Genomic DNA, 27,424 nt, shown 5'->3' on the forward strand with positions numbered 1-27,424 from the left:
CTGCTTTTGTCATTAAAAATGCTCGAAGGCGCTCGGTGCGAAATAATAAGAAGAGCCGACCGGCTGCGATGGGCTCCGATTGTGTACTTTTTCTCGGTCTTGCTGACGTTTGGCTCCAATTGCATCTCACGCAGCCGATCGGAGCCCATCGGAGCCGACTCCGGTCTGTGTGAAAAGAAACATGCGCGCCGATGCTTTCTGAGCCGGTCTATCTGAACGAACCCTAAATGGCTTTGAAAATTTACTCAGCGTAAATTATAAGGTGTTTAGCGAAATGAATTTCTGCAAAAACAATAAGTTTGTTTTGAAAGTTATAACTTTGGTGTCAATGACTTGCTAGATTAGTTGGAATCGTTATAAATGGCTGCTGGATCTAAACAGTGATTGTGTCGTCGTAAACAAAGTGGATCAAGTCGTAACTTAAAGCTATGCGACCTTTGTTAAACCCGACTTAACTCGCTTTCTATTGCCAGTAAAGTAACGGAATAAAAATATTATATTACTATAGAAGATGATAATAAAACTTTTAATGTGAAGTCACGTTCGTTTGAGTGATTTTTGATTGCGAATTCGCATCACTCAAAACATCTTTCACCATGGATCAAACGACATCGATGTACAAATGTAGGCTTTAGTGGTATTACCAACAGCTGCATCTGCCTATCTGCCAATCTTCAACACGTCGTTACGAATATTCAGAAGCCAGAAGGTCTGAGAACCAGTTTAATCAAGAGATACCTAATTGCCCGGGTAACTGGGTTTATGAGGTCCAACAGTCAGTCGCTCCATGTAAAACACTGCTTCATACGTTTGGCTTGGAAATCGACCGCGACATATTTAGGAAAAGGCAGGGCAGATAAAGACACATACATAATACTTATATTTATTTAAATACATAATATAACATAACTTTTGTCAAAACTCACCTTCCATTCAAGCAGCTAAGTCCAGTATTCGGGCCATTATTGTTAGGTATCGTGATGTTAGCCGGCGGGCTCTTGTTCAGCGGGTACCACTGGGCCACCGGCTTGCGAGGGTTGTCCAACATCTGCAGCCAGTGGTCACGGCCGATGCCGATCAGGGTCGAACCTATTGCTGTGCAGCCGATAAGCTCATTTGGGCCAATCCTGGTGACAAAGACGGTATTTGGTAAGCATTGAGTATCAGAGCCTTGCTAATTATGTACCACGGCCCTGGTACATAAAGGGCATCAACATGATGGGTTTTAGTCAGTAAGAGTCTGACACTCCCTCACGGCGCTAACCCACAACGGGAGCGGTCATTTGATGATTTCCCATAAAAAGTGCTACTAATTAGGAACATCTCGTTGTTCCTTCAATTGGCTTTTGTGTAATGGAGCTGGTGAAAACCTACTTTGTGCCTTCGGCACCCTTATGAGATACTAGCTGTCACACAGATGGAAATACTTCTAGCACCTTGGTATAAAATAACCTTCGTCCTTTCTTAGGCGCTAGAGTATGTATGTAATAAATTTAATTAAAATCGTTCAAAGGATTCTGAGGGCACGGCAGTGCCCCAGCCAAGACTCGAGCAAAGCGGGCACGGCCGTACCATCTTTTCTCGAAGCGTTTCGCGGCTATTTCAGCCCCCTGTATCTTCCATGTGAACAAAGCTAGGAGTTTAGGTTTTCGATGACCAAGAGTAAGTATTAGAACAAGCTCAGTCCCAAAATTACAAGAAATTTGAATAAATAGTTTACGAGTTATGAGCGATCAAAGTTACACCATTTTGTCACTGACTCACTCACTGACCGATCATCAAAAGTCTAAGGTACTTCTAGCAAACTTAGAACCTTCAAATTTGGCACCGAGATTGGTTATTGGCTACATATAAAGGGAAAATTATAAAAACCTTAATACTTTATAAAAAAATAGGAAACAAATTTATATTTGCGGTTTTTCAAGAACATTGTGTATGAATTTTGACTGCATTGATAACTTTGTTATTTATTTATGTACAAAATGTTACCATTTGTTTTATTGTTACGTAGTGTGGTATATTGTTATTATGTATTAAATATACATACATATGAATAAAAAAGCTAGGTTAAAATAAAATAAATAATGATAAAATCTTTCATATTAATGCAGTGCGATAAATACTGCATGCTCGCTCGATAGATGGCGTTGTCCTGGTCTAAATCGCGCTACGGTTTTTAGTTAAAAAAAAAAAAACAAATAATTTCATGTGATAGCGCCATCTACCTCTGAAATAAATCTCTTTTATTCTAAAAGATATTCGATTAAAAAATTCTACAATTTCGAAATTGTTTAATTTATTTAAAAAAAATCTACATATTTAGTTTGTTATATATTTAGTTAGTTGCATGTAAGTTAATTTAATTTGTTATATACTTAGAGAAGAAGGAGACCTACAAAAAATAAATTAGATCCCACCAAAACATTAAATGTAAAAAGCCAATCCTCTACGCAATTCCTCCACCGTAAAAAGTTTTGAGATCGCATAGAAGCCAAGTCCTGTTCAACTTTATTTGTAATAATAAATCAATATTTTGTGACTATATCAATAGTTTTGTTCACATTACAATAATATTGTCTTGGCCATGAGCACAAGTTAATAGTCGCTCCCTGAAATAATGTGTAAATACCATTGAATTGATACATTCTATATGGACATGATTTTACGATTGGACTGATTGGAATTTGAGACCACCATGGACCAAACATGCGCCATAGTAAATATGCAGGTCATGATTTTGGATGATACTGACTGTCGGTCATTTAGTAACAATTGAAAAAACTAAAGGTATTTAATTCTGTGATATTAAACTTCATGATTGACTTTCACCTCTCCAAGATATGCTGTATTATATTTGTAGTTTATTGTGCTCATGGCCAAGTCAATATTATTGTAAAGTGAACGAAACTATTGAAATGGTCACAAAATATTGATTTATTATTACAAATAAAGTTGAACAGGACTTGGCTTCTATGCGATCTCAAAACTTTTTACGGTGGAGGAATTGCGTAGAGGATTGGCTTTTTTTACATTTAATGTTTTTGGTGGGATTGACTTGAAAGCCTGACAGACAGACAGTTATCTTCGCATAATTTACAATATTAACCAAGGACAAGGTCTTAGTAACTCTTTTGCAATTTTATTACGTAAATATGAAACGATAATAAAATAGTATACAACTTTTCTAAAGGTCACGAATATGTTTCAATATAATCTACCTAAGAAATTGGAAATACCAAGCGTCTAGCATAAATTGCTTTCTCACAAATATCAAGTACTAATCCACTAAACTTCGGAACGAGTTTGTAATCAAATTATTTCTTTAAAATATACCCGGTAAACCACTCCAGTGTTAACCAAAATTAACGTTTTGATATTAAAATTAGGGATACCGTAAATTCTGATCTCGACATTTTGACTTGTTTGAAAATACGCGTACATTTTGATTAAAATCTCCAATCAGAAAAGCTTAGCTTGAGTTTGAATTCCTAGAAAGCCGGTGCAATGCTATGATTGGACTGCATAGGTATGATGAAATAATCTAGTTGGACTGAGCATCAAAGGTATTGGTTGCTTGGAGTTGATATAAGCCCCAGGATTATCTATAGGTTCCGGAATATAGGTAATGTGGTATCATAACTAAATTCAGTGATTGAATATTCAGTTCAGTCTCGTATAAGATGATTTTGAAGATAGTACACTAACAAAAAGGCTTTACAACTTATCGAGTTACAATCAAATTGATAGAAGTTTCGAATTCAAACAAAGACATAAAAAATTGTTGTGAAGTATTTTTTTCAAATTATATGATCAGACCACACCTAATACTGACTGTTTAATAAAAAAAATAACTTTCCGCTAGAACTTTCCGAAGAATTCACTTCGGTACGTGGTTTTGGTGTAAAAAGCAACAGATGTTATTTTGTAAGTCGGTCAACAATTTTTTTGTTTCTGATTTGTGTCTGATATCTATTCAATCCACGTATGCGCGTACCCTTTTCATTTCAGACCTATCAAATTCCTCTACAAACTTACCTGTCATAATCAATGACTTTGACCAGCAACGTGATGTCATACACATTCTCAGCTGGCAGGTCGAAGACCAGCGCCTCATTGTACACTGGTGACAGAGTGTTCTTCTTAACCGTCGTCTTCTTCTTCTTGATGCGCTTGCCTTGGCAGATGAGGCAGATCTTCACGTAGGGGTCTGTTGGGAAAGAAAGAGAGTTATTGGTATGGTGTTAACTAGCTATCAACAAGAAGTATAGGCGCCGTTAAGGTTATTGCCTCTAAGAATTTTCTGAACATACATATCTCAAGAGGAGGAGCTTATTGAGTATCAGCCGCATAAAGTTAGGCAACTCTTGGTGCGGTTGGACCATCTTGTTATGACGAGTTCCTCTATTTTTCGCAGGCACGGTAAATTTGTGGATCCAGGCAGTCATTTGAATACTTTGGTAATTGGCTCATGCAGTCAGGAGCCAGAAAATCTGACACCCAGTCTTAACAAGGGGTATCTCGTTTGAGAAGTTCAATAATAAAAAAATATCTAAACAATTTGATAAATTATATTGTTAGTACTGAAAGTTACAGGCACAAGACCCTTCTCAAAAGTTCTTCACTTAAAATGCAACTAAAATTATTTGTCAAAAACGTATTCAGTTATCTAACCAGCCATGTGGGCGAAGCTACGACAGATAAACTCCGTTTTATTTCAAAGTATGTTCTCGAGTCAGTACCATACAATTGAGAGCCCGTACACAAAGCCTCTAAAACAATATAAAGAGAAGTATTGTTCCCTTTAATATGGGATATCATTGAAATTTTCTTTTCAAAAGTTTATCGAGAAAGCCTAAATAATGAACCTTTAGTTGGAAGCATAAAGAATTCATGTCACCTATATAATATACCTGAGTACTTGAGCTTTTATTTGTGTGAATAAAACTTATATACTAGACTTTACTTGAAAAAACAATGACTACTATTGATCTTCTAAATAGATAGTTCACTTGTTTCTTCATTATTCTTCATATTGAAGTCTCAATAATTACAACCAAAACAAAGTAGATCAGTGAGTTTAAAAAATACCCCACCTGCATCCGAAGGGAACTACGTCCTGCATCCGGATAAAATGTTATATTTGTCCTATAAGCTCTAGACTCTCTGTTTACCAAATTCGGTTCAGTAGTCTTGGCGTGAACGCTCTACAGACTGACCCGTTTATAAATAAAAAAAATGTGATAAATATTTCCATATTCCTACGACAAATACTCCTATCGATAAAAAATAAAAATATGTGCCCATTTATCCAAATAAAAACATTATTCATCCCACTATCACATCTTACAGTAACATTTGGAAGAAACCCGTTTATTCCAGCTAAAGCCGTTACAAGCCATTTAAGGATAAAGTAGGCACATCAGAAATAAGCCAGGAACGAGTATAAATCCCGGCCACAATCACAAATTGTATGCAAATTGGTGTCCTACATTATGCTGATATAAGAAGCAGGTTCCGACTTGATCTAATGTAGGAACTTTTTAGCTTTACAATGTAAAGAAGACTTTGATTTTATATGAGGAAATTATGAAAAAAGTAAAGTGTTTTGTATGCCATATGACATCACAATCATCATCATCACCAGCGTAGCCTTTTCCCAACTATGTAAGGGTCGGCTTTCAGTCTAACTGAATGCAGCTGAGTGTCAGTGTTTTACAAGGAGCCACTGCCTATCTGACCTTGACACAGTTACCCGGGCAAACTTAGGTGCTGACTTCTGGTCATGTTCAAGTATGAGAACACAATCATGTTAATATATCCTAAAAGAGGTATTAGTGTATGTTAGTTACTTTGTCATGCTAAGACGATGGATGGATTTTGTTGATTCTTTCGGCTTCTTGCAACTTCAGCTTATACAGTAAAGAAGTTTTCTCAGGATGTGATCGCGGGTTTTTTTATAACTTTGAGGCATTAGTGAATCAAAATTGGATTAACTACCTATAATCGTTGTATTACAAAAAATACCTACGAACGCTACCTATTTCTATAAGCCAAAGAAAAACATCAAATGAGAATGGAAAATTATGACGTAAAGCCGTTTTACTTATTGTTAAAAATGTTAACAAAAGAAAATCGGAACTTCAACATATTTTTCCAATACAATATTCCGTTACGTAAATGTCAAACTTGGTTTATGATAAAAGGTTCTCAAGAAAGATTTTCTTTACATCTAGTCTAGAGCTAGGAATTTCAATAGAAATAGATTCTTCAATAATAATAATCATGTTATTTATGTTACTTTCTTTTTTGTACTTGAAAGTCACATGTTTCATCTTTGCGAATTTGTTTGTGAAAACATTATTGGAAAATAATATTATGAAAGTAAGTTAAGACATATGAACATACAAACTTTCGCGTTTATGATATTAAATTAAGATTTTGCTATACAAAATGCAACCGTAACTTTCTAAAGGTTTTCACCTACTTTATAATACCTATTTGAACTTCAAGCGAATGACCAATCCACTATTTACAACACTCTTTCCCAACTACTATTCGAAACCCACAAAGCCAATTTCGAACAACATTTACTACCAAACTTCCTAGTCTAGATTTTATTACAAAGGGCACGCCGCTTCATTACGTGTTTCTCCTATATTTCTTTCAGTAGGCGGATTCGGGAAACTTCGGCAAATTTCGGCAAACTTCGGCAACCTTCGGTAATCTAGTCACGTTAACAACTTTCAGGATTTCGTTCGCAATTGTTGATTTTATGACGTCATAAGGTAAATGTTGTTTATATTGGGTACGTTATTTGTATTTGTTATAGGGCAAACGTTTTGGAGAAAAGTCTTGAGCTAGAATGTGTGTAAGAGAAAAAAACCTTGAAGAATAACTAGGATTTGAGAATTGAGCTATAACTTCTTGTCAGTATATTTTATAGTCAATTTAAGAGGTTATGCCACCTGAAGAAATATATTTAATTTTTATGCATGTCGGAAACTACGTTTTTTCTCTTTTATAATGCCAACATTTTTTTTTTCAAGTAAGCGACATTCATAACTATTGGTAAGTAAAACAATAAAATAAGAATTTTAAGTTATAAACGGTTCATAATAGGTCATGACGATCTTCAGTTCAACAAAAAACCAAACTAGGTTCTTAGATAACTTGATCTGAAAACATTTTATCTGGTTTCCTGTAATTGGCTGAAGAATTTGCATGAAATGGAAATCAGTATCCCTAGCTTTGTGGATACTAGGTCAACAAAAGAATAATTTCAAAAAGTTCTTTGATTTTTCTATCTGTTTTTCTACGTTCTGATTACAATGTAAACTGGTGAAAAATTCTACATTGAAACAGATGTTTTATTTAACGAAATCAGGCGAACAAAACCATCTTTATCGAAAAGGTACCTAAAATGAAATATTCTGCTAAAGATATTTCTCACGTGAGGATTTAAAGATATACCAATCTTGGAAGTGTCTCAAAACGATAATTTTAATTGGACATGTGAACCATTTTGAAGGACAGAAAAATATTATCACATTTCTTACTAAACCATAATTTTGTACTACTCTTCCCAATTCAAACCCATTTTAATTTATGTTAAAATATAATTCACACAAAAACGGTGTCCAAAATCTCAGCTTTATACTAAATTATTACTGGAGAAAAATATTCAGCTGGTGCTAAAAAATCTACCTAATTATTCATTTTCCTACATTTTGATAAATCGCGTTACCACGTGCAGACGACACGGAACAAATGACTAATGGTCTTTGGTTCTTACTGTCATTTGTATTATGATTTAGTTATCTATCAAAATTATTGTAATAAAATTAATCATCTACTTCATTAGGTACGTTAGTGGGATATTCAGTCAACAATTTTTATCGAAAAGCAATGACTGTTAGCTGTGATATACAATTCGACATCAATAAAATATAGGTAATAAACTTAGTTACCTGATATATTTATGTAAACCAAAGTATCAATTATAAAAGGATAGAGGTCAGATTGGCGCCTTAGCATGATCGACTGACTGAAAATTAAAAATTACCATCTTTATTATAATTTTGATCATTTCATACCGCATACACAACTCAGTTGGGTATATCCTGTATTGATATGTAACTAAGTCAATAAACAACAAATCAAATTAATCTCATTTTCCAACTTTTTATAAATCAAAACTATACCAAACTGTGTTCTAAATAATACCCAATAGGGATAAACCGTTAGCTCCAAATAACAAAAACAATCAATAACCATTAATCCCACTGCATTGGCATTATAAAATTCCATTTCACCTCTATCTCGGAAAAATAAAATTCCACCACTATTCCATTTCCAGCGATATTGGAAACTTCATCAGTTGTCGTCCTAAATACCGTCCCGAGGGTAGCATTAGTATTCAACTACCGTCGTTTGCGATACAAGTTTTGAAATTGCCATCACCTACGTGCAATAGTTGGGCGTTTTTATTTTATTGCCTTTTATGTGTGGTGGGGTATAGGTAATCGTGAAACGAAATATTAGCATATAAACTTTAATTTAAGTTAAAGGGATGTGATAAGAGATTAGTGACTTGCCAATAACTAAAGGTTTGTCATACAATTTAAAAGAACTGGAAGAGATTGATCCTAGCGACACGACCGTCCGTTATGACACCTACTTTAATTAGTTCTTAGATCAAATTAAAATATTGTTTTACCTAATAAGAGTATAACCACAGATTACTGTATAACTGTCTTTGTGTTGAAATAAGCCTAGCGTGCGACTATTTTGACAATCTCATTTCTAAATAAATAGGTGCAGAGTTTGCTCAACCCAGATTTTAGTTCAAAATACAACAAAGTATGTTCAAATATGATGTGTACAGTAATCAATTTGATTGATATTTAGGTAATGTTGAAGATTGTTTATTTTTTAAACAAATACGCTCAGCATTATAAGTGGTTTGTAACTGAAACGAGGACAAGGTCATGTTTTGACTAGAAAGCTTTTTTCGGTTTTCCTTTCACGTTTACAAACACATCTGGATCAATGTAGACAGTACAAATATTTGCGGTTGAGAGCGGTAGGCTGAGTGTTGAGGCCCCAAAAAAGAAATAAGTAAAAGTATTTGTTTTCATGTCTATATAGATGTGATTGACTTGTCAATGCTCCATTTTTCCTGCCTAAGTAGGTACATATTATGTTATGATATTGGGAGTCTCAGAGACTGCAAACTTTTAGTCGGCTAATAGTTTGATCGGCCTCATCATCAGTATGAAACTGTGTGTGTGGTAAATAGATAATGTGCATATTACACTGATCAGGTGTCCTGCCGATGTCAGATAAAGAAATAAGTTTTATTGTATCCACCTTGAACTTCATAGATAACTAACCTTAACTAAATTTAGTTAATTTCTTGTTTATAAAAACCAGGAATTATTTAGGAAACAATGATAAAGAAGAACCAGTCATTTAATGGAGACAATCAAAATAACCAACTTACATAGACAACAAGGTATAAGGGTAGTCGTAAACACGTTTTCTCAAACAACATTACACCGCAATAATTAGTAGCTCAATAAAGTAATTAGGACTGCCACTTAGCTATTGATTCAGTTAATCTAGTTTTGGGTGAAACCTAATTATTGATACTTGGGTGTGATGTAATGTAATTACAAGTTTGTAAGTTTCCAAGTATTTGTCTGGAGACATTTTGTTTGTAGTTCTTAATATGGAATGACATAATTTTGTGTAAGAAAATTGTGTATGTTGGTTTTGTAGTGAACTGGAAAATATAGCTTGTGTTTTTTTCTGAAAGAGACATCATTTAATAAAAAAATATAGCTTTTGTCTTATCTGAAAGAGACATCATTTACCTACTATAAAAGATTAAGAAGAGACATAACGTTAAGAAAAATAACTTATTTTTACTCAAATATCTAAAAAGTTGGTTTCCTTTGCAAATACCCTATCAACCCTTAATTTATTTCCCTTGTTTACAAATGCGATGGTAACTTTGTTTATCTTCTGTCGAGTTTTAACACTGAGACATAACATGAGACAGTTTTTTATGGGGGTTCAAAAAAAGTATCCTCTGACGCGGATGGAACTGCAGGAAAGCGCTAGCTTTTCCATAAACAAGAGCGTATAATAAACTTACCAGAAGACCCATTGATGTCCATCGCCTTCAGGTTCCTCGCCTTGATGACGGTGACGGTGAGACGGCCCGCAGTGGGCAGGTAGCATAGCGATAGCATCAGCTCACCGAGATCCTTCTTCTCCTGTTGAACAATAATATGATATTAAGAAAAGTTAAAATGTAAAAGTAGTTATTGAAAATAAGGTGAAAATCAGCACTTTTCGAATTACGTGAGACAGGGTCCAAAAAGCCAGTCTTCACTTCGAAGATTGTAATGATACGTTTCCCTGTCACGAAAACAGTCTATAGAGCTGTTTGTTTGTATTATTTGCATGGGCTACCTCAGGAACTAGGTGTACTGAAGTAATTTGAAACATTGTTTCAGGACGCTGTGGTCTTTGACCATAAATGTGCTATCTATCACAGGAAGAATTTGTCTGATTCCTGAGCTCTGCGCCATCAACCAAACAAAAACGCCTTAGCTTTATAATGTGTCTTGTCTTATAATGTGTTATAATGTATTAGTGTCTAAATCGAAGGTCGTTGCAATTAAAAATATCAATGAAACATAAAGACCTTTACAGACGCACAATTCGTTCGCGCGTTTCAGACTCATTGTCACGAGTCAGCGATTTTATAACTGCGTAAGGCTTCACAATTACTCGGTCACATGTTGCGAATGCCAACTCCTAATATGACCCTGATTTAGACATTCAAGATGTTATATAACGATTCTATATCGGTTTGAACCAATTAAAAAATAATTTGAACATCTAAGAAAATGTAGGGGCTTTTCTTTTGTGTAGGTATACCCAATGTACGGTAGGGTTAATAGAATTTATTAATTGCATTCAATTGATTCTTATGCGTAACCGACTTTCAATTAATTAGAGATTCTCAATATGAATGATTGTATTTGTAATATTAATTGTGAAGATTGATGTACAAAACACAAAAAAAAAACTCTAAAAAAATATTAGATTTTTTCACTTCTAACTTTAGTTTTTACGGACAACCAACAACTCTCGAATGACACACACCATATTACTGACATTATTTAGTATCACTCCAAACAAAAACTACCAAAAAAACAGTTATTTTCAAACTTAATTCACGTAATACATTTGTTAAGCAAGATTTTCTCGTTAACTTGTGTAGGTGCTTACAGCTGTTTGGAGCAGGCAATATAATAATTAACCTGCCACCACTCGTATGATTTATGATGTAGCTCGTATAATATGTGACTATACCCTTAAGTGAAATATATTTTTAATCTTGGTAACATTAGCTTCGTACTCATGGGAGTAGCCTGCTGATAACTTACAGCCTTACTTATAAACGTGAGTTAAATATAAGTATTACTTAAGGGCTGTTTAAGAACATTCTTACTTATAAACGTTGCTTAAGCATGTCTTAACTAACATTTAATCACTACTTCAGAGTTTAAGTAGTGATTAGTTAAAATGTTGCTTAGAAGGTGATTAGAGATTTTATAAGTAAGGGGGATAATCCTTAAGTAACACAATTAAGAAGTACAAAAAGATTTATTTTGAAAAAAAAAGAAACAGGTATGGTTTATTTGCTGTAGTGAATAAATAATCTTGACAAAATTACAATACAAAAAATAAACCGAAATCCTCATTTAAAATAGGTAAATGGTACTCAGAGTTAATACTTGTGTATCTATTATTTTTTTATTCACGTGAAATGTTATAATTGTTAAGTTCATAGGTTGGTTTAATATTCGAGCATACCTACTCACTAACAATGCAGGTCAAATTCATTGTATGTCTTCATTCCAGTAACGAATTGCAATTTTGAACTTCTAACTCACTAAAGTGTCATGTTGAACAAAAGGTATTATTCAGTTTATATAAGGCCAAGACTCCACCAAAGCAAAGCGAAGCGGAGTAGATAGAATTTCGATATTCATACATCTGGTCTCATCCCACTTACTAGTACCTATTCCAGAGTAGACTAATTCTATTGATTGTTTAAATCTTCTCTGCTCCGCTCAGCTTTCAGTGAAGTCTAAGCCTAAATTCAAAAGGGTTCGAAACAAAAGAAGTCGATCTTCAAAAGCTTCGTTTGCATAAATAAACAGACAAACATTTTACTTCTAACTCTTTGTAACAAACTGAAACATTAGAATACTATAAACCTTTGCTTTTGGCCTTAATTTTATTATTCTTGCCCTAGAAACCCAGTTTTTTAAGGACCTTTTACTTAACAAAAGAACTCGAAGACTCTTCTTTGTGTTTTACTCTTTTTAGTGAAATTATCAAACAAAAAGTAAATGAAAATTGATTTATTATCAAAAATAAAGTCTGTTTCTGATATTATCAGATTTTTTTCTAATCTGTGTAAGCTCTAATCAATCATTGAAATAAAATCTCCCGCAAACCCGCTCTTATACTTCTACAATTAAAATTGATAACAGATTTCAATCCCTGTGTATTTAGCTGAAACTCTCACTACAAAGACTCAAAAGCTTTTCTATCTGGCTAGAAATTTTCAGAAACAATATAACTATGACTTTTGCTGGACATCTCATGGCGTCATATACTTGAGGAAAAAAGGAGAATCTCCGCATATCAAGATTACCTCTGAGATGGATATTGAGCAACTAAGGAAAGGTGAATGACTAGTCTGTAAAGTGGTAACTATGCTTGGAACCGCTTTGATGCTCTCTATAATGCTTTTATTAGTTACCTATGTTCTCCACTTGTTAATAAGTTATGTTTTAAATTTGTGCATGTTTATTGATTACTATATTTTTACATTGTCAACACTACACACATACAAATACAGCGTAGATTCTTATACACTTTTACAATTTAAAGAAGAACTCAACAATCAAAACCAACAATACAAAAAGCTGAAGGCGTACTCTCTTGATTCAACCTACAAATATTTTATCTACTACTACAGAATAACTCAATTTATATTATTATTTATTTTGCGATACAATGCAATTAACAAACGCAAGTCCAAATGTTATAACCCGTTCCAATGGCTAATCTAAATAATATTATAAATGATATAGATGACTTTGCTATTTCGCAATCACTGGAGTGCGATGTTGAGGAATGCTCAAAAATATTTCCCACACATCCCTCTCTCTCGGTTATAACTCAAAATATACGTAGCATAAATTGTAATTTCGCAGGATTCCAGGTCCTGTTATCGCGTTTAGACATAGAATGTGACATACTCATCCTTACTGAATGTCGGCTGACTAGTGTCTCATTGATCCCAACTATTGACGGGTATAGTTGTTCTGCAACCACGTCAAACCCTATTCAAAATGATGGCGTGGTAGTATACATAAAGAAAGAACTAACCTTTTCCATTGAAGAGCCACATATGCGGAACTGCAATTGTCTAGTTATTAAGATGGGAAATCGTGACACGGCAATCTTAGCCATATATCGGTCGCCCTCGTATTCTGACGTAGACCCTTTCTTATCATCCTTGGATGAATGCTTGAAGGGGTTATCGGATTTTAAGAATATTGCCATCATTGGGGATATTAATATAAACATAATCTCCGATCGCTCCGAGGTATCTGATGAATACCTAGCATTAACGGCTTACCGTGGCTTATTGCCGGCTCACCATTTGGTTACTCGTGATATAAGTGGGACCTGTATTGATCACGTTCTCTTGAAATCCAAATTACCTTCTCTTGTCATAGTTCCGCAATCTACTCTCACTGACCACAAAATAGTGATTTTATGTCTTCTTAAAAAACAAAAACGCGAGTTTGCACTCTTAACAAGTACAAAAATTAATCAAGCCGGACTTGCCAAAGATATAAAAGACATAAATTTTGATAAAATCTATCAAACCGATGATTGCAACGTGGCTATGAGCTACATAATAGAAGATATAAAATCGGCCCTAAATAAAAATTCAACCATTAGCGTTTTGCCACGTCGTAAAAGAACTTTAAAGCCCTGGATGACGCAAGGTCTGTTGCGATGTGTGCGGAACCGTGATAAATTGCATAAAAAATCTAAATCTTGTCCCGATAATATTATTCTTAAAACAACCTACATGCGCTACAGAAACTTTTGTTGCAAAATTCTAAAAAAAGTAAAGCGAAGCTACGAGAAACAATTAGTTGCGAAAGCTGGTAAAGATAGTAAAAAGTTATGGGAAACAATAAAAAGTATTAGTAACATGAACAAGGATATGTCTTCTTCCAAAGAGCTGCTCAGTTTATCACGATCCCCACAACAGTCAGTAAATTTTATTAATAACTATTTTATTAATGTGGGTAAATCGCTAGCAGAAAAAATTATACCCTCTAGTATAAATCTAAATATTGACACTGCCAGCAATAATTACACTAACTCATTTGTGCTCCTAAACACAGATGAAGAAGAGGTGGAGCGTATCATATCAAATCTGAAAAATAATGTTTCGGTGGGCTGGGATAATATCTCAACCAATTTACTAAAAGACCACAAACAGATTTTAGTGCCACACCTAACATATATTTTTAATATGTGTCTGGAAAATGGCATTTTTCCCAGGGTTCTCAAACGGTCTCGAATTAGCCCAATTTATAAAGGTGGAGACAGAGACCGTATCGAAAATTATAGACCTATTTCTATACTACCATCTCTCTCCAAAATTTTGGAAAAAATTATAAATAATAGAATAGTAAACTATTTAGAAAGCAAACATCTTCTATCTGATCACCAATATGGTTTTCGTAGAGGCAGATCTACCGATGATGCGGTGTGCAATCTTTCTGACTTTATTACAAGAAATCTAGATAAAGGCAACAAATGTATCTCAGTATTTTTAGACTTATCAAAGGCCTTCGATACGGTCTCTGTTCCCATTCTCCTTAAAAAATTGCATGAGGTAGGTTTCAGGGATAAACAACTGTCTCTTCTGGCTGATTACCTGTCAGATAGATCCCAGTACGTTCGGGTGGGAGATCATTCAAGTAGTGACTTACCTGTAACGTACGGCGTGCCACAAGGCAGTATTCTCGGGCCCACTCTTTTTCTTGTCTACTTGAATGATCTCCTATGTCTGAAGGGATTTCCTGGCAAAATTATATCAAAATAATGTTAAATATAGAAAAAACTAAATATCTAGCCTTCTCTATACGTGAAACCAAAATTAATCTTGACATAATCGCACATAACTGTCCGCCCAACTCTGCTGGTACTTTAGACTGTCAATGCAAACCACTGGAGCGTGCCAAAACGATAAAATACTTAGGCGTTATGATTGACGAACACTTTAACTTTAAAACACACATCTCCACATTAAGTAAAAGGATTCGTAAACTAATCTATGTTTTTAAAACACTCAGACATGTGGTCGGACCCGAAATTCTTAAGCAGATTTATTTTGCTCTCTGCCAGTCACTGCTAACATATTGCAGTACGGCATGGGGTGGTGCACCAAAGACCATAATTAAACAACTAGAAGTGGCTCAAAGAACTATCCTCAAAATATGTACTTTTAAAGTTTTCCGCTTCCCCACTAAATTATTGTACGAATACTGTGAAGTCCTAACTGTACGTCAGCTCTTTCTACTTAATCTCTTACTGAAACAGCACGCTAGTCTCGAATTTAGACAGAGTTCAAAACCAAAGCGGAGAGACTACGCAGTGTGTGATCGAACGTTTATTCCAAAAACCTCATTTTCTCGCAGATTTTACCCATTTCTCGGACCTTTTATGTATAATAAAATAAACAAAATACTAGCAATATATCCATTGAATAAACCGGCTGTTAAAAAATCCCTATTTGAGTGGCTTTGCAAACTGTCATATGAGGAGACAGAAAATCTCCTTATGATACCAGAGTAAGAGTCTACTATCGCTAAACATTCATTACTGTACACACCCTCTCTATAACACATACACACACATACACAACTCACATTCACACACACACACACATATACACAATGGAGAGATACCTCACACACAACACGCTATCTAAAATATGTTAGCTCCTAGTATATTATTTAATCTTTTTTTGTTTATCTTTTAAGTCTGTTCACTTTTAAAAGTTACCTGTGTATTATTTTATTGAACAAGACCCCGAGGATAGAGGCGCTGTATGCTGAAATACAGGCCATAAACCTAGTTCAGCAACAGATGCTACAGTTAAACACAATATTATTATATATGGATAACTGTAATTAGATATTAAGCATGAATTGTGTAACAGCTTTTTTCTGGTGTAATAAATTTATTATTATTTTGGGGTAAACATTTCTGTTTCTTAGCCATTTGGCTAGTTTTGACTGCATTTACGGGCGGGTGCCAAGTAAATGCAGCGTGTAGTGTATTATTGTGTGTGTTGCGGTGTTATTTCATGCTCGTCCAATTGCATGAACTTTCTCACTATTCGGCACGTATTGAGGATTGCGGCTTTTTGAAGTTGGATATAAGTGGAGTCTTTTAGGTCTATTAACTTGAGGCTATGGTGGAGGTGATTGGGTATAACACCCGTGGTGGAGATAACTATTGGGACTACATAAACTTTGTCTTGTCTCCAGATTCTTGTGACTTCTTCTTTTAATTCCTCATATTTGCTGATCTTTTCGCCTATGGTTTTTTGTAGGTTGTGTGTGTTGGGTACTGCTATGTCTATGAGGTAAGTGATTTTGTTGATTTTATCTTGAAGTGTTATGTCTGGTCTATTGTAGTGTATTGTCCTGTCGGTGAGAATAGCGCGGTCGTAGTAGAGTTTGTGTGTGTTATTTTCTAGAACTGTTTGTGGTGTGTAGTTGTAGTATGGTGTGTTTGTGTCTTGTATGAGTTTGTGTTTGAGTGCTAGTTTTTGATGGATGATGTTTGCAACCTGGTTGTGTCTGTGAGTGTAGTCTGTTTGTGTGAGTGTTGTGCATGCCCCTGTGATGTGTTGTATGGTCTCTGATTGTGTGTGGCATTTGCGGCATTTGTCGTTGGTTGCTGTGGGGTCTTTTATGATGTATTTCCTGTAGTTTTTGGTGTTGATGATTTGGTCTTGTATTGCAATGATAAAGCCTTCGGTTTCGGGGAATAGGTTGCCGATTTTGAGAAACTTATTTGAGGCTATTGTGTCGATGTGTGGTTGTTCCAAGTCGTGTGGGTGCCTTCCGTGCAGGACTTTCTTCTTCCAGTCCTCTATCTTTTGTGTTTGTGGGTCATTAGTGTCGTTGTGTTGTGTGTCTGGTTGTTCGTGTAAGTTAAGTGGAGTGTAGTTGTGGTCGTTTACAGCAACGGCTTTGTGAATGTTACTGGTGTGTGATTTAGTGTGGAAAAATGTTTTGAGCCTGTTAATTTGTTTTTGCCAAAGATGGTTGATATCTATGAGGCCTCTCCCTCCATTTTGGCGTTTGATGGTGAGTCGTTCTATTGCAGATTTAGGGTGTAGGTTGTTATGTTTAGTAAGTGTGGTGCGTGTGGTTCTTTCTATCTGTTGAATATCAGTTTTAGACCATTTAATAATGCCAAATGAGTAAGTTAATATTGGTATCGCGTAGGTGTTGAGTGCTTTAATGAGGTGTTTTCCAGTGAGTTGTGTTTTACATATCGCGGTCACTCTCCGTTTATACTCTGTGTTTAAGGTGTTCTTAATAGCAGTGTGATCAATTCCTTTTAGTTGTTTGTATCCTAAATATTTGTATAAGTCTGTAGGTTCCATAGCTGTAATTGTGTCTGTAGCGTTAATCGTGTAGTCACCTGGTTTTATTTTTCCTCTGATTATGTGTAGTGTTTTGCATTTATCTAAACCAAACTCCATATTGATGTCTTTACTGAATTCTGTTGTAGTGTCTATTAATTGTTTCATTTCTTTTTCTGTCTTACTGTATAATTTAATGTCATCCATATATATAAGGTGTGAAATTGTGGTATCTTCTGTGGTGTTATGTTTTAGAGTGTATCCGGCTTTACAATTGTGGAGTAGGTTAGATAAAGGGTTCAGTGCGAGGCAGAACCATAGAGGACTCAGAGAGTCTCCTTGGTAAATACCTTTCCTAATGCATATCTGTCTAGTTGTGATTTTGTTGTTGTTGTGGTGTAAGTGTAGTGTAGTTTTCCATTGGGACATGATGTGATGCAGGAAATCTATTATTTTTGGGTTTATTTTATATATGTGTAATATTTGAATTAGCCATGAATGTGGAATGCTATCAAATGCTTTTTTATAATCTATATATGTACAGTGTAGATTTCTATTTTTAGTAGTGGCGTGTTTGTGAATTATTGTGTCTATGACTAATTGTTCCTTGCATCCCATATGGCGTCGCCTACATCCTTTCTGTTCCTCTGCTATAATATTGTGGTGTTCTATGTGTTTGGTGATTTTGTATGTAATTGCTGATGTTATGATTTTGTAGATTGTGGGGAGGCAGGTGATTGGTCTGTATTGTGAAGGTTGTGGAGAATGTTGAGATTTAGGTAGCATGTAGGTTATTCCATCTGCAATGAATTCTGGTATGTTCTGTTGTCCTAATATGATGTCTGTGATGTTTTTAGCTATGATTTTGTGTAACGATTCTAACTTTTTATACCAGTAATTGTGTATTTTGTCTATGCCTGGCGATTTCCAATTGTGTAGTCTTGCTGTAACATTGTTTATGTCAGATTCTGAAATTTCAGTAAATGGCATTTCTTCTATTGCGCTCCATTTATTTTCTTCTTCTGTTATCCAGTTAGCTTTATCGTTGTGCTGTACCCGTTGTTCCCAAATGCTACCCCAGAAGGTCTCTAGTTGTTCTGCTGTTGGTGTTTCTGTGTGTGTTTCTGTCGTGGTGTCTGTATGTGTTGTGTGTAGATGTCTGTAAAAGTTCTTTTCGTTGTTTGTGAACATGGCGTTATCGTTTTTGCGTTCTTGTGCTTTTTTATATCTCCTTAACCTATGTACTTTTAATGCAAGCTTCTGTTTTAACGTATCTAAGTATTCTTCAGGTTTCCTATTATCATTTTCGTGTCTAGTGTGTGTCGTGAAGTTTTTAAATATTGCCTCTACTCTTTTTACTACTTTATTAGATCGGTTGTTGTTAATGTACTGTGTCAGTCTACCGCAGTCAGCTCGTAGTTTTTCAATATCTCTTTCGAGTCTTTCTTGCCACGGTGGTTTTTTTATAGTTTTTGGTCTGGAGCTGCCTGTGTATTCTGTTATTTTATAGTTAAGTTCCTCGGAGATTACTAACGCTGTGCAGTAAATTAATGTGTGTATGTCTATAAGTTTCGTGTTTTCTGTAGTGTATTGATTCAATATGGTTGTGTTAAATATATGTACAAGGTGTGTGAGTTTTGGGGTATATTTTAGTTTGGGTAGTTTTGGGCGGACTGAAGCATCCATCCCTGAATATTGTGTTAATGCGGTTTTAAATTTGTCGTGTAATTCTTGAATTTGTGTGTCAGTTAACTGATTTTGATTGAAATTTTCTAATATCTCAACATCATTTTCTAGTGTAATCGTTATATTCTCAGTTTGTGTAGATGTGTGTGTGCTCTGTGTGTATGCGTGTATATAAGGTTGTGATTGTGTGTTAGGTTGCGTTTGTGTTGGTGTATGTTGCTGTGTTTGTAAGGTGTTTTCTGTTGATGTACTATGTGTTTCTACCGGAGGATTGTAATGCTCTAGCTGTTCCCGCACTTCTTCCTTCAGTTTGTCTATTTCTGCTTGTGATAGAAGTTTGTTTCTGACTATCGCCCTTCTCTGGTCAGAGATACGTTGTTCTGTTACATTGATTTCAGGATACTGACGTGTAAAAAGTTCATGCAATTGTTGCCTGTATGTGGTCATGTCTGTTTCTAATTTAGTGATATGAAGGTAGGTTCGCATGATAAAGGTGTTTACTTCCTTGCTCCATCTCATGCGAACTCTTGGTTTTCCAGCCTTGGTGGACGCGGGCAAGAAGGCACTTGCCCCCCGCGCAACATTCAAGGCTGGTTGTGGTGGATAGTATCTGATAGTAGGATTAGGAGGTGATGAGTGTGTGGGAGGTGACGATGGTATAGATGGTGAAGATGCTCTTGAGGGTGTGTAAGAGATGGTACTAGGACTAAATGGTTCTATTGGACTGTCTGTACGGTCTGTATGTCTGTCACCATCGTCACTGTTGTCGGCTGTAGTATCTTTGTCGGTGGGAGCCCGCCTGTTCAACTCCTCACCGCTGACGGTTCGCATGCTGTGACACCCAGCGTCAGCTCCAGGTGTGCCCCGGCGATCGCCCCCGGGCAGCGGCCCTATACGTTTACTTTTAGAACGAGTCTCCATGTTAATGGGTTACCTTTGCCTTGTTAGCCGTATAAGTTTCAATAGTATACGTGTCCGCCCCCCACGTGGTCTGATGTTCGACGCGGACGTAAGGTAGGGATTTAGGGGGCTTATTATTATTATTATTATCTTGTATGTCTCTACCAGACCTCGGGACTATAGAGTCCCGGATTTTTGGGAGGCGAACGTGGGGCCGAAGCCAACACGCTGAAGCCCTTTTGAGACAACTTTAATGAAATGGTGACACAAAACTTATTATTATTATTATTATTAATCATAGCTTAAAAATATTCAATTTTAATGTCATACTGTGACCAGTTTAAAAGCAATTGAAGTGCTGATAACGGGCTGATCTAAAAGTGATCAGTTTTAAGGCCATTATAATAGGCCCTTAATGCTGAATTGGTCAGAATTTTAATTAATATCGGTTTTCTTCTATAGTTAATAGAAATCTAAAAACACACGAGGACTAAAATCTCAGCCACAAGACCGCAAATAACATTTCTATAATTAAAGTGATAGATTTATAACATTCACAAATATAAGGCATAAGAGAGAATTTGCTACTTATTTACACACCTTTTTTATGTTTTAGCAACATACTTTCACAAACAAAGAAGCTAACCAAAATTCACACCAAAGAAACCCCCATTAAAATTACAACGGTTATAAAAACAAAATTATGTCACCTCCAAGGCAGGAAGGTTATCATAATTTCACCGAACATTTCCATAAAATTAGGTCAGCTGTTTTATATTCAAACATGATACGGCTCAAGGTGGTCCAAAATAAGGGGTCTGTCCTTCAAAATGTACCTTGAAGGACCAAAATGTACTCAAAGGACCAAAGGGAAAAGGGCACAAGAAAGCAACTTAAGACGGGCCATGCTTGATTAATGGGTTTTGGCTCCTGCCTTAGGGCAAATCGGATTGTCCAACCCTTAATGTTGGTATAGGTACCTATAATGCGGGAATTAATTTAAGTAGAATGGTAGCCGTGATTATTGTGGTTTATTGAAATGTAAAATCAGTTCTTTTTATTGAATTTTAAGTATTGGATATTCTGGGTTTTAAGGTTAAATAAATTAGGTTCAAAAAATTATTAAAAAAAAAAGAATTTTATGATTATTTTAAAGAGAGACACGACATAATAAACACTTGGGACTAAAACAAAGAATACCTAAATTCAAATTCTTATAAAATAATTCCAAAATAATATAATGAGTCGGCTTATGTAAAGTATTTCTTTCAAGATCTTATAAAACAATAAAGCGAGATGATAAGAAAATACGCAACGACACTGTTGAGACTCAAGTCAGTAATTGAATAATGGATGGCTTTTCATAACCTCTAGTGAACTTGTTAGACAAAAAATACTGGATTTTTTAAACGGTGAAATATATAATATTCAAGATATCATTACGAAAGATATTAATGTAAGTAGGTGTATGTTAATATTTATGAAATTAAAAAAATATATATTTATCCCTACCAATATTATAAATGCGAAAGTAACTGTTTATCTGTCTGTCTGTTACGCTTTCACATCTAAACCACTGAACTGATTTTAATAAAATTTGGTACAGAGATAGAGTTGACCTTTTTTTTTTTTAACGACGTCAAAAATCATCAAATGACCCCTTCCGCTGTGGGTTAGCAGCGGAGCGGGAGTGTCAGACTCTTACTGACTAAAAACCGTCGTGTTCCGTCATGGGCCTTTTATGTACCAGGGCCGCGGTACCTCTTTCGAACAACCCGCACCCCCAGATAGAGTTGACCTTGAGAAAGAATATAGAATAGTTCTTATCCCGGACTTTTGAAGAGTTCTCTTTCAAACGCGATATAAACGAACTCGACGCGGGCGAAGCCGCGGGTGGAAGCTAGTTAGATTTGTAGTAAACATTTTTTATCACCACAGACAGGTTATCCAAATCTATGATCATCCCGCTTAAAACTGCTGCTGAATAGTGAATTACATACGAAACCTACTGAATTTCGAAACAAACATACACTTGGAGATAGTACCCACCCACGCCATTTAGAGCAAAAGTCAATTGTTATGTCACTTTTCCAAGTGTCACAAACAGACAGGCAGACACGTGTTGCTGAAGAGTGTTTGTTCCGACATTCCGACATTCCGACATTTCTCAACGAAACACACTTTTTGTACAGTAGGTATTTTTTGACATGACATGTATTGTAGTTCAAATGGTACTGAAGAATTACATAGGTAAATTGTGACTTTTGGTATCAAAACTGATTATGTATATGTTGTTAGCAACAGAAAAGGAAAAACCTTTCATTAAATGTATGCTGATAGGTGAAAACCAAAGAATCTTTTTGTTTGGTTGAACTCGTTAATCTCAGATACTACCGGTTAGATTTGATTAAATATTATGTTAGTGATAAAAAAACCCATTTATCGGAAAAGGCTACAGTATAGAGATAGCTTTTCACCCATAACTCCTATGGAATTCGAACAAAACCTCAGAAAGCAGTTTCTTTTATTATTCACAAAAGAACACTTCTTTTACGAATTTCAATCTATACTAATATAAAGCTGAAGAGTTTGTTTGTTTGAACGCGCTAATCTCAGGAAGTACAGGACCGATTTGAAAAAATCTTTCAGTGATAGATAGCCCATTTATCGAGGAAGTCTATAGGCCAGTGGTTCTTAACCGGTGGTCCGCGGACCACTGGTGGTCCCTGGAGGCATTCCAAGTGGTCCGCGAAGCTTAGCTTCGCGACGTTTCTATACGTTATCTAACATAATTTTTATCGAATAATAATTGCGAGCGGGGGTTTTCGCATGGACGTATATCGGGTGTATCGTACCTAGTCCCCCCATTCATGAAAATTTTTGTTTGGGCTACATTTTACGTAATATTTGGCTGAAGTCCGATAAAAATTTCGCGCTCGCTTCGCTCGCGTATTCAGAAACTATATGCCCTTATTTTGACATTTGTCAACAAACAAAAAGTTAAGTACGTTTGAGCTAAATTTCACGTAATATTTGGTTTAAGTCAGATAAAATTTCGCGCTCGCTTCGCTCGCGTATTCAGAAACTATATTATGGCACTTATTTTTGCATTTGTCAACAAACAAAAAGTTAAGTATGTTTGGGCTAAATTTTACGTAATATTTGGTTTAAGTCCGATGAAAATTTCGCGCTCGCTTCGCTCGCGCATTTGGAAACTACATAAGCAAGTTTTTCTTTATATGCATTTGCTTGCCTACACAACTGCTGACATGCGTTTAGCTTTGAGTAGAACTGACCCAAAAATTCAGATTTTTTTTTTGATAAATAATAAAAAATGAGAGCTAATTTAGGTAAACCGATGAGGTGGTCCCCGGCAAGACAAATTTTGATTAAAGTGGTCCCTCGTGTCAAAAAGGTTAAGAACCACTGCTATAGGCTATCCTGGTTCGTACAGAGGTTCCCATGGGATGCGGGTGAAACCGCTGGCAGAAGCTAACTATAAAGACCATTCTCTTACCTGAGGCGCAGCGAGTATATTCATAGTATACTCGATCTCCTGATGCAGATCAGCCGACTCCAGCAGCCCCTTCAGCACCACGTGGCCGATCAGGTCGTGACGGCTGAACCGGTCGAAATCGTAGACTGAGAACTGGATGTAGCGTTGACGTAGCTCTTCATATGGGACGCTGTAGACAAAACTTTGCGTTTTTAAACTTATTAAGATAGTGCTAGGGTGCAGTTTTCAATATAGAAAATCGTTTGACGGATGATTCGAAGTTCAGAACTAGGTACATAGAATATCTGTACATTGTGGAATTATATACATTGTGGAACAAATTGTTCCCGTTGTTTTTTCCAACATGGTGCCTTATCCAACTAATAGTTGACTTTTTATTTTAACTCTTAAAATATAGTATGTTTTTCAAGACAAATATTAAAAAAAAAAACTCTTTATTTCTTCCCTCAAATTAATACCGCTCTCATCTTTCCCACCGTCGTGGCTTTGCTACATACATTCTTTTGGCTCAAACGTATTTTCTTTGTCTTGATTTTATTTTCACTCTTATAAATCATGTGGTCTCTTTTTTGTCAAACAACATTATACGTAATACACAATTACTTAGGAATATATATAAAGTTAAGTTCCAAGAGAAGTTCAAAAGAAACAATTTAAGAGAATAAATCTTTTGAAACATTCACGTGATTTATTTCATACAATACAAGATTAATGTTACCGCAGATAAAGATTGATTTACTGAAAGTCTGTCTTCTCAAGAATCAATCATTTTTAACAAAAAATAACCAAATACCTTCGTAAACATCATCCTCCGAGCCTTTTCCCAATCACGTTGGGGTCGGCTTCCAGTCTAACCGGATTCAGCTGAGTACCAGTGCTTTACAAGAAGCGACTGCCTACCTGACCTCCTCAACCCAGTAACCCGGGCAACCCGATACCCCTTGGTTAGACTGGTGTCAGACTTTCTGGCTTCTGACTACCCGTAACGACTGCCAAGGATGTTCACTGACAGCCGGGACCTACAGTTTAACGTGCCATCCGAAACACAGTCAATGGTGTCTAAGATATACTTAGAAAGTACATACAAACTTAGAAAAGTTGCATTGGTACTTGCCTGACCTGGGATCGACCCCGCGCCCTCATACTTGAGGTTGGTCCTTTACCCACTAGGCCACCACGACTTAAATACCTTCGTAAACGTTTTACATTATTTCTTTAATGCTAAAGTTACTTGTTGTCTAGGTAATCTCTACGAACAAAAAACTTGTTTTTATAAGCCTTACAAAAATCTAAGAAAAGCTAACAACAAGCGTAAATAAAAATGAACGGCCTACGTCTGAGATTTGCGGTGAGGCATGTAAATAACTAACCGTTTTCACGCGGTTTCACTCGCGTCCTGTGAGAACAACTGCCCTTACCGCAATAAAATATAGCCTACGTTACTCGGGAAGAGTGTAGCTTTCCAACAGTGAAAGATATATTAAAATCCGTATTGTAACTTCTGAGACTTCGGAGTCCAAACAAGCAAGCGAACATACACACAAAGAAAAAATGTTTCCTTTCTATATATCGCACCCTTAGAATGAAAGTGACTTAATTCAAAATTCCTGTAATTCTCGTTTTTACAATAAACTGACCTTAAAAAGCATAATCTATAACCCTGTAAATAAAAAGAGACCTATTTCTAACTATAACACAGACTACGCTTATTTCGGTCTCTTTCACTCGTTCCGCTATTCGTTTACGCATATTGTGTGAAAGAGTCAGAACTAGTATTACGTCAGATGCGCTTGCGAGTGAACATGTAAAACATCGGCGAATCTCAAAAAGTGTCCGTTTATTGCGAATACTGCCACGGTAAGTTACACAATATTTTTTGTCATAAAGTGACATTTTGATTAATACGTCTTTATAGAACAAAATATGTAGGTAGTATTCAGTGACCTTTTAAGGATTAGGTCTATTTAGTAAAAAATAATTATAAAAGACAAACGACACTTATAATAATAGGCCTGTCTATGACTAAAGGCATATTCATTATTTTTGTTATTCTTAATATTGAACCTGTTTATTACTAAAATTAAAAAGTTTAAGTTGTAAATTTTTTGGAATATGCCCCTACAATATAATTAAAGTTGTGTGGTATGTTAAGATATTTAGGTACACAGAGCCACACATCAGTGTATTCAGATCTGTGAATTTCTACAATTTATTGATCGATTCTCACCTTAATTTATGTATAGCTGTTTCCGTGGATAAGATTGGCTTAAAACCAAACTGGGCATCGTTAAGTATTAAGTACTTATCCAGCTGCTGGTCAATCAGACTGTCCAACACCTTTGCAATGATGGTAGCCAGGGATATAGGCCTGTAGTTGCTCTTTTCACTCGCATCTCCAGTTTTATTCTTAACAATAGGCACAACAATAGTTTTAAGTAAATCCGCTGGCACATACGAGTGACTCAGGCACAAGCTAAAAAACATTGCTAGCACTCGTGGTAAGTGCTTACCAGCATGCAGCAAATGCTCTATACTTAGGCTGTCATGACCCGGCGACTTGCCTCTCTTTAAGTTGCGTATGACAGTAGCTACCTCCCTGGCCGTAAACCTAATAGGCATGTCTTCAGACCCCCTCACCACCTCCAGCCCACCAGACGACGTACCCAGGGGAGACCCAACCCTAAAGGTTCTACTAAATAGGTTGGCGATATCACCAGGATCACTAAGGCCATCAATACTCACAGGCAGACCCGACCTTTGATTCAACCTGTTCGTGGCTTTCCAAAAACTACCAAATTCTTTGCCTCATGGTGACTTACAATGATGTCCATTTTTATTTGGTCCTTATTATTTTGGCACCATTTTAATTTACTTTTAAAAACCTTTCCACCATTTTTTCATATAAATCACCATTTTTCGGTCTACCAAACAACGTCCAGGTTTGAAAATCCGAGCCTGTCTGTGTGCGTCCTTCACATGCTTATTCCAGCCCGTTATGTAACTCTTTTTGCGCTGTAATCCGTTCCTACAGTTACTTGCGATCTTCACAGAGTATACGCACAATTTCCGCATAAATATTGTCTAAAATAGTTTCATGTTTCTTAATTCTACATCTGGTTTTACTACATTCAGTACCTAAATTCTAAGGGAAAGTCTACATTTTTCAAGAGATCATTACAATAATTGCTATATAACTCAGTCTGCTGCAAAACTCTGTCACCCCATGTTACTTTGTTACATTTAGGAAGTGCAGGTGCAAATTTTGGCCTTAATAACTTAAGATCACACTTTATAATTAGAGGTAAATGGTCCGACCAAGACACGTCATAGAGCACACTAGCGTCTCTAACAGTGTTCCACGCCGCGTCTGTCACTACGCAGTGGTCTAACCAACTAGTAGAACCATCCCAACTAGCACACTAGTGGAAATAGCAGCCTATTTGGCAACTATTAGTTGAACAGTAGTGCTTTAGGGGTTCCGAAAGTATCTTTAAGTTCTACTATTGCTTCCGTAGCTGCTCATAGCTGCTCATAGC

At 35.9% G+C, this 27,424-nt stretch overlaps 1 protein-coding gene across 3 annotated transcripts in view; it reads right to left on the reverse strand.

Moving 5' to 3' along the window:
- Positions 1-27,424, reverse strand: part of LOC110373280 (synaptotagmin-6) — a 110,314-nt gene that overhangs the window by 2,115 nt on the left and 80,775 nt on the right. For 2 of the 3 annotated variants that reach the window (XM_049841270.2, XM_049841268.2), the window contains exons 7-10: positions 23,889-24,057; positions 10,160-10,280; positions 4,036-4,207; positions 923-1,127 (exon numbers count right to left, since the gene is read on the reverse strand). In XM_049841270.2, the coding sequence (XP_049697227.1) occupies positions 923-1,127; positions 4,036-4,207; positions 10,160-10,280; positions 23,889-24,057 (667 nt within the window). Of the gene's footprint in view, positions 1-922; positions 1,128-4,035; positions 4,208-10,159; positions 10,281-23,888; positions 24,058-27,424 lie in introns of those variants that run through there. The other variant, XM_049841271.2, reaches the window with a different exon arrangement.

This window comes from Helicoverpa armigera, chromosome 19 (assembly GCF_030705265.1).
Source record: "Helicoverpa armigera isolate CAAS_96S chromosome 19, ASM3070526v1, whole genome shotgun sequence".
Lineage (NCBI taxonomy): Eukaryota > Metazoa > Arthropoda > Insecta > Lepidoptera > Noctuidae > Helicoverpa > Helicoverpa armigera.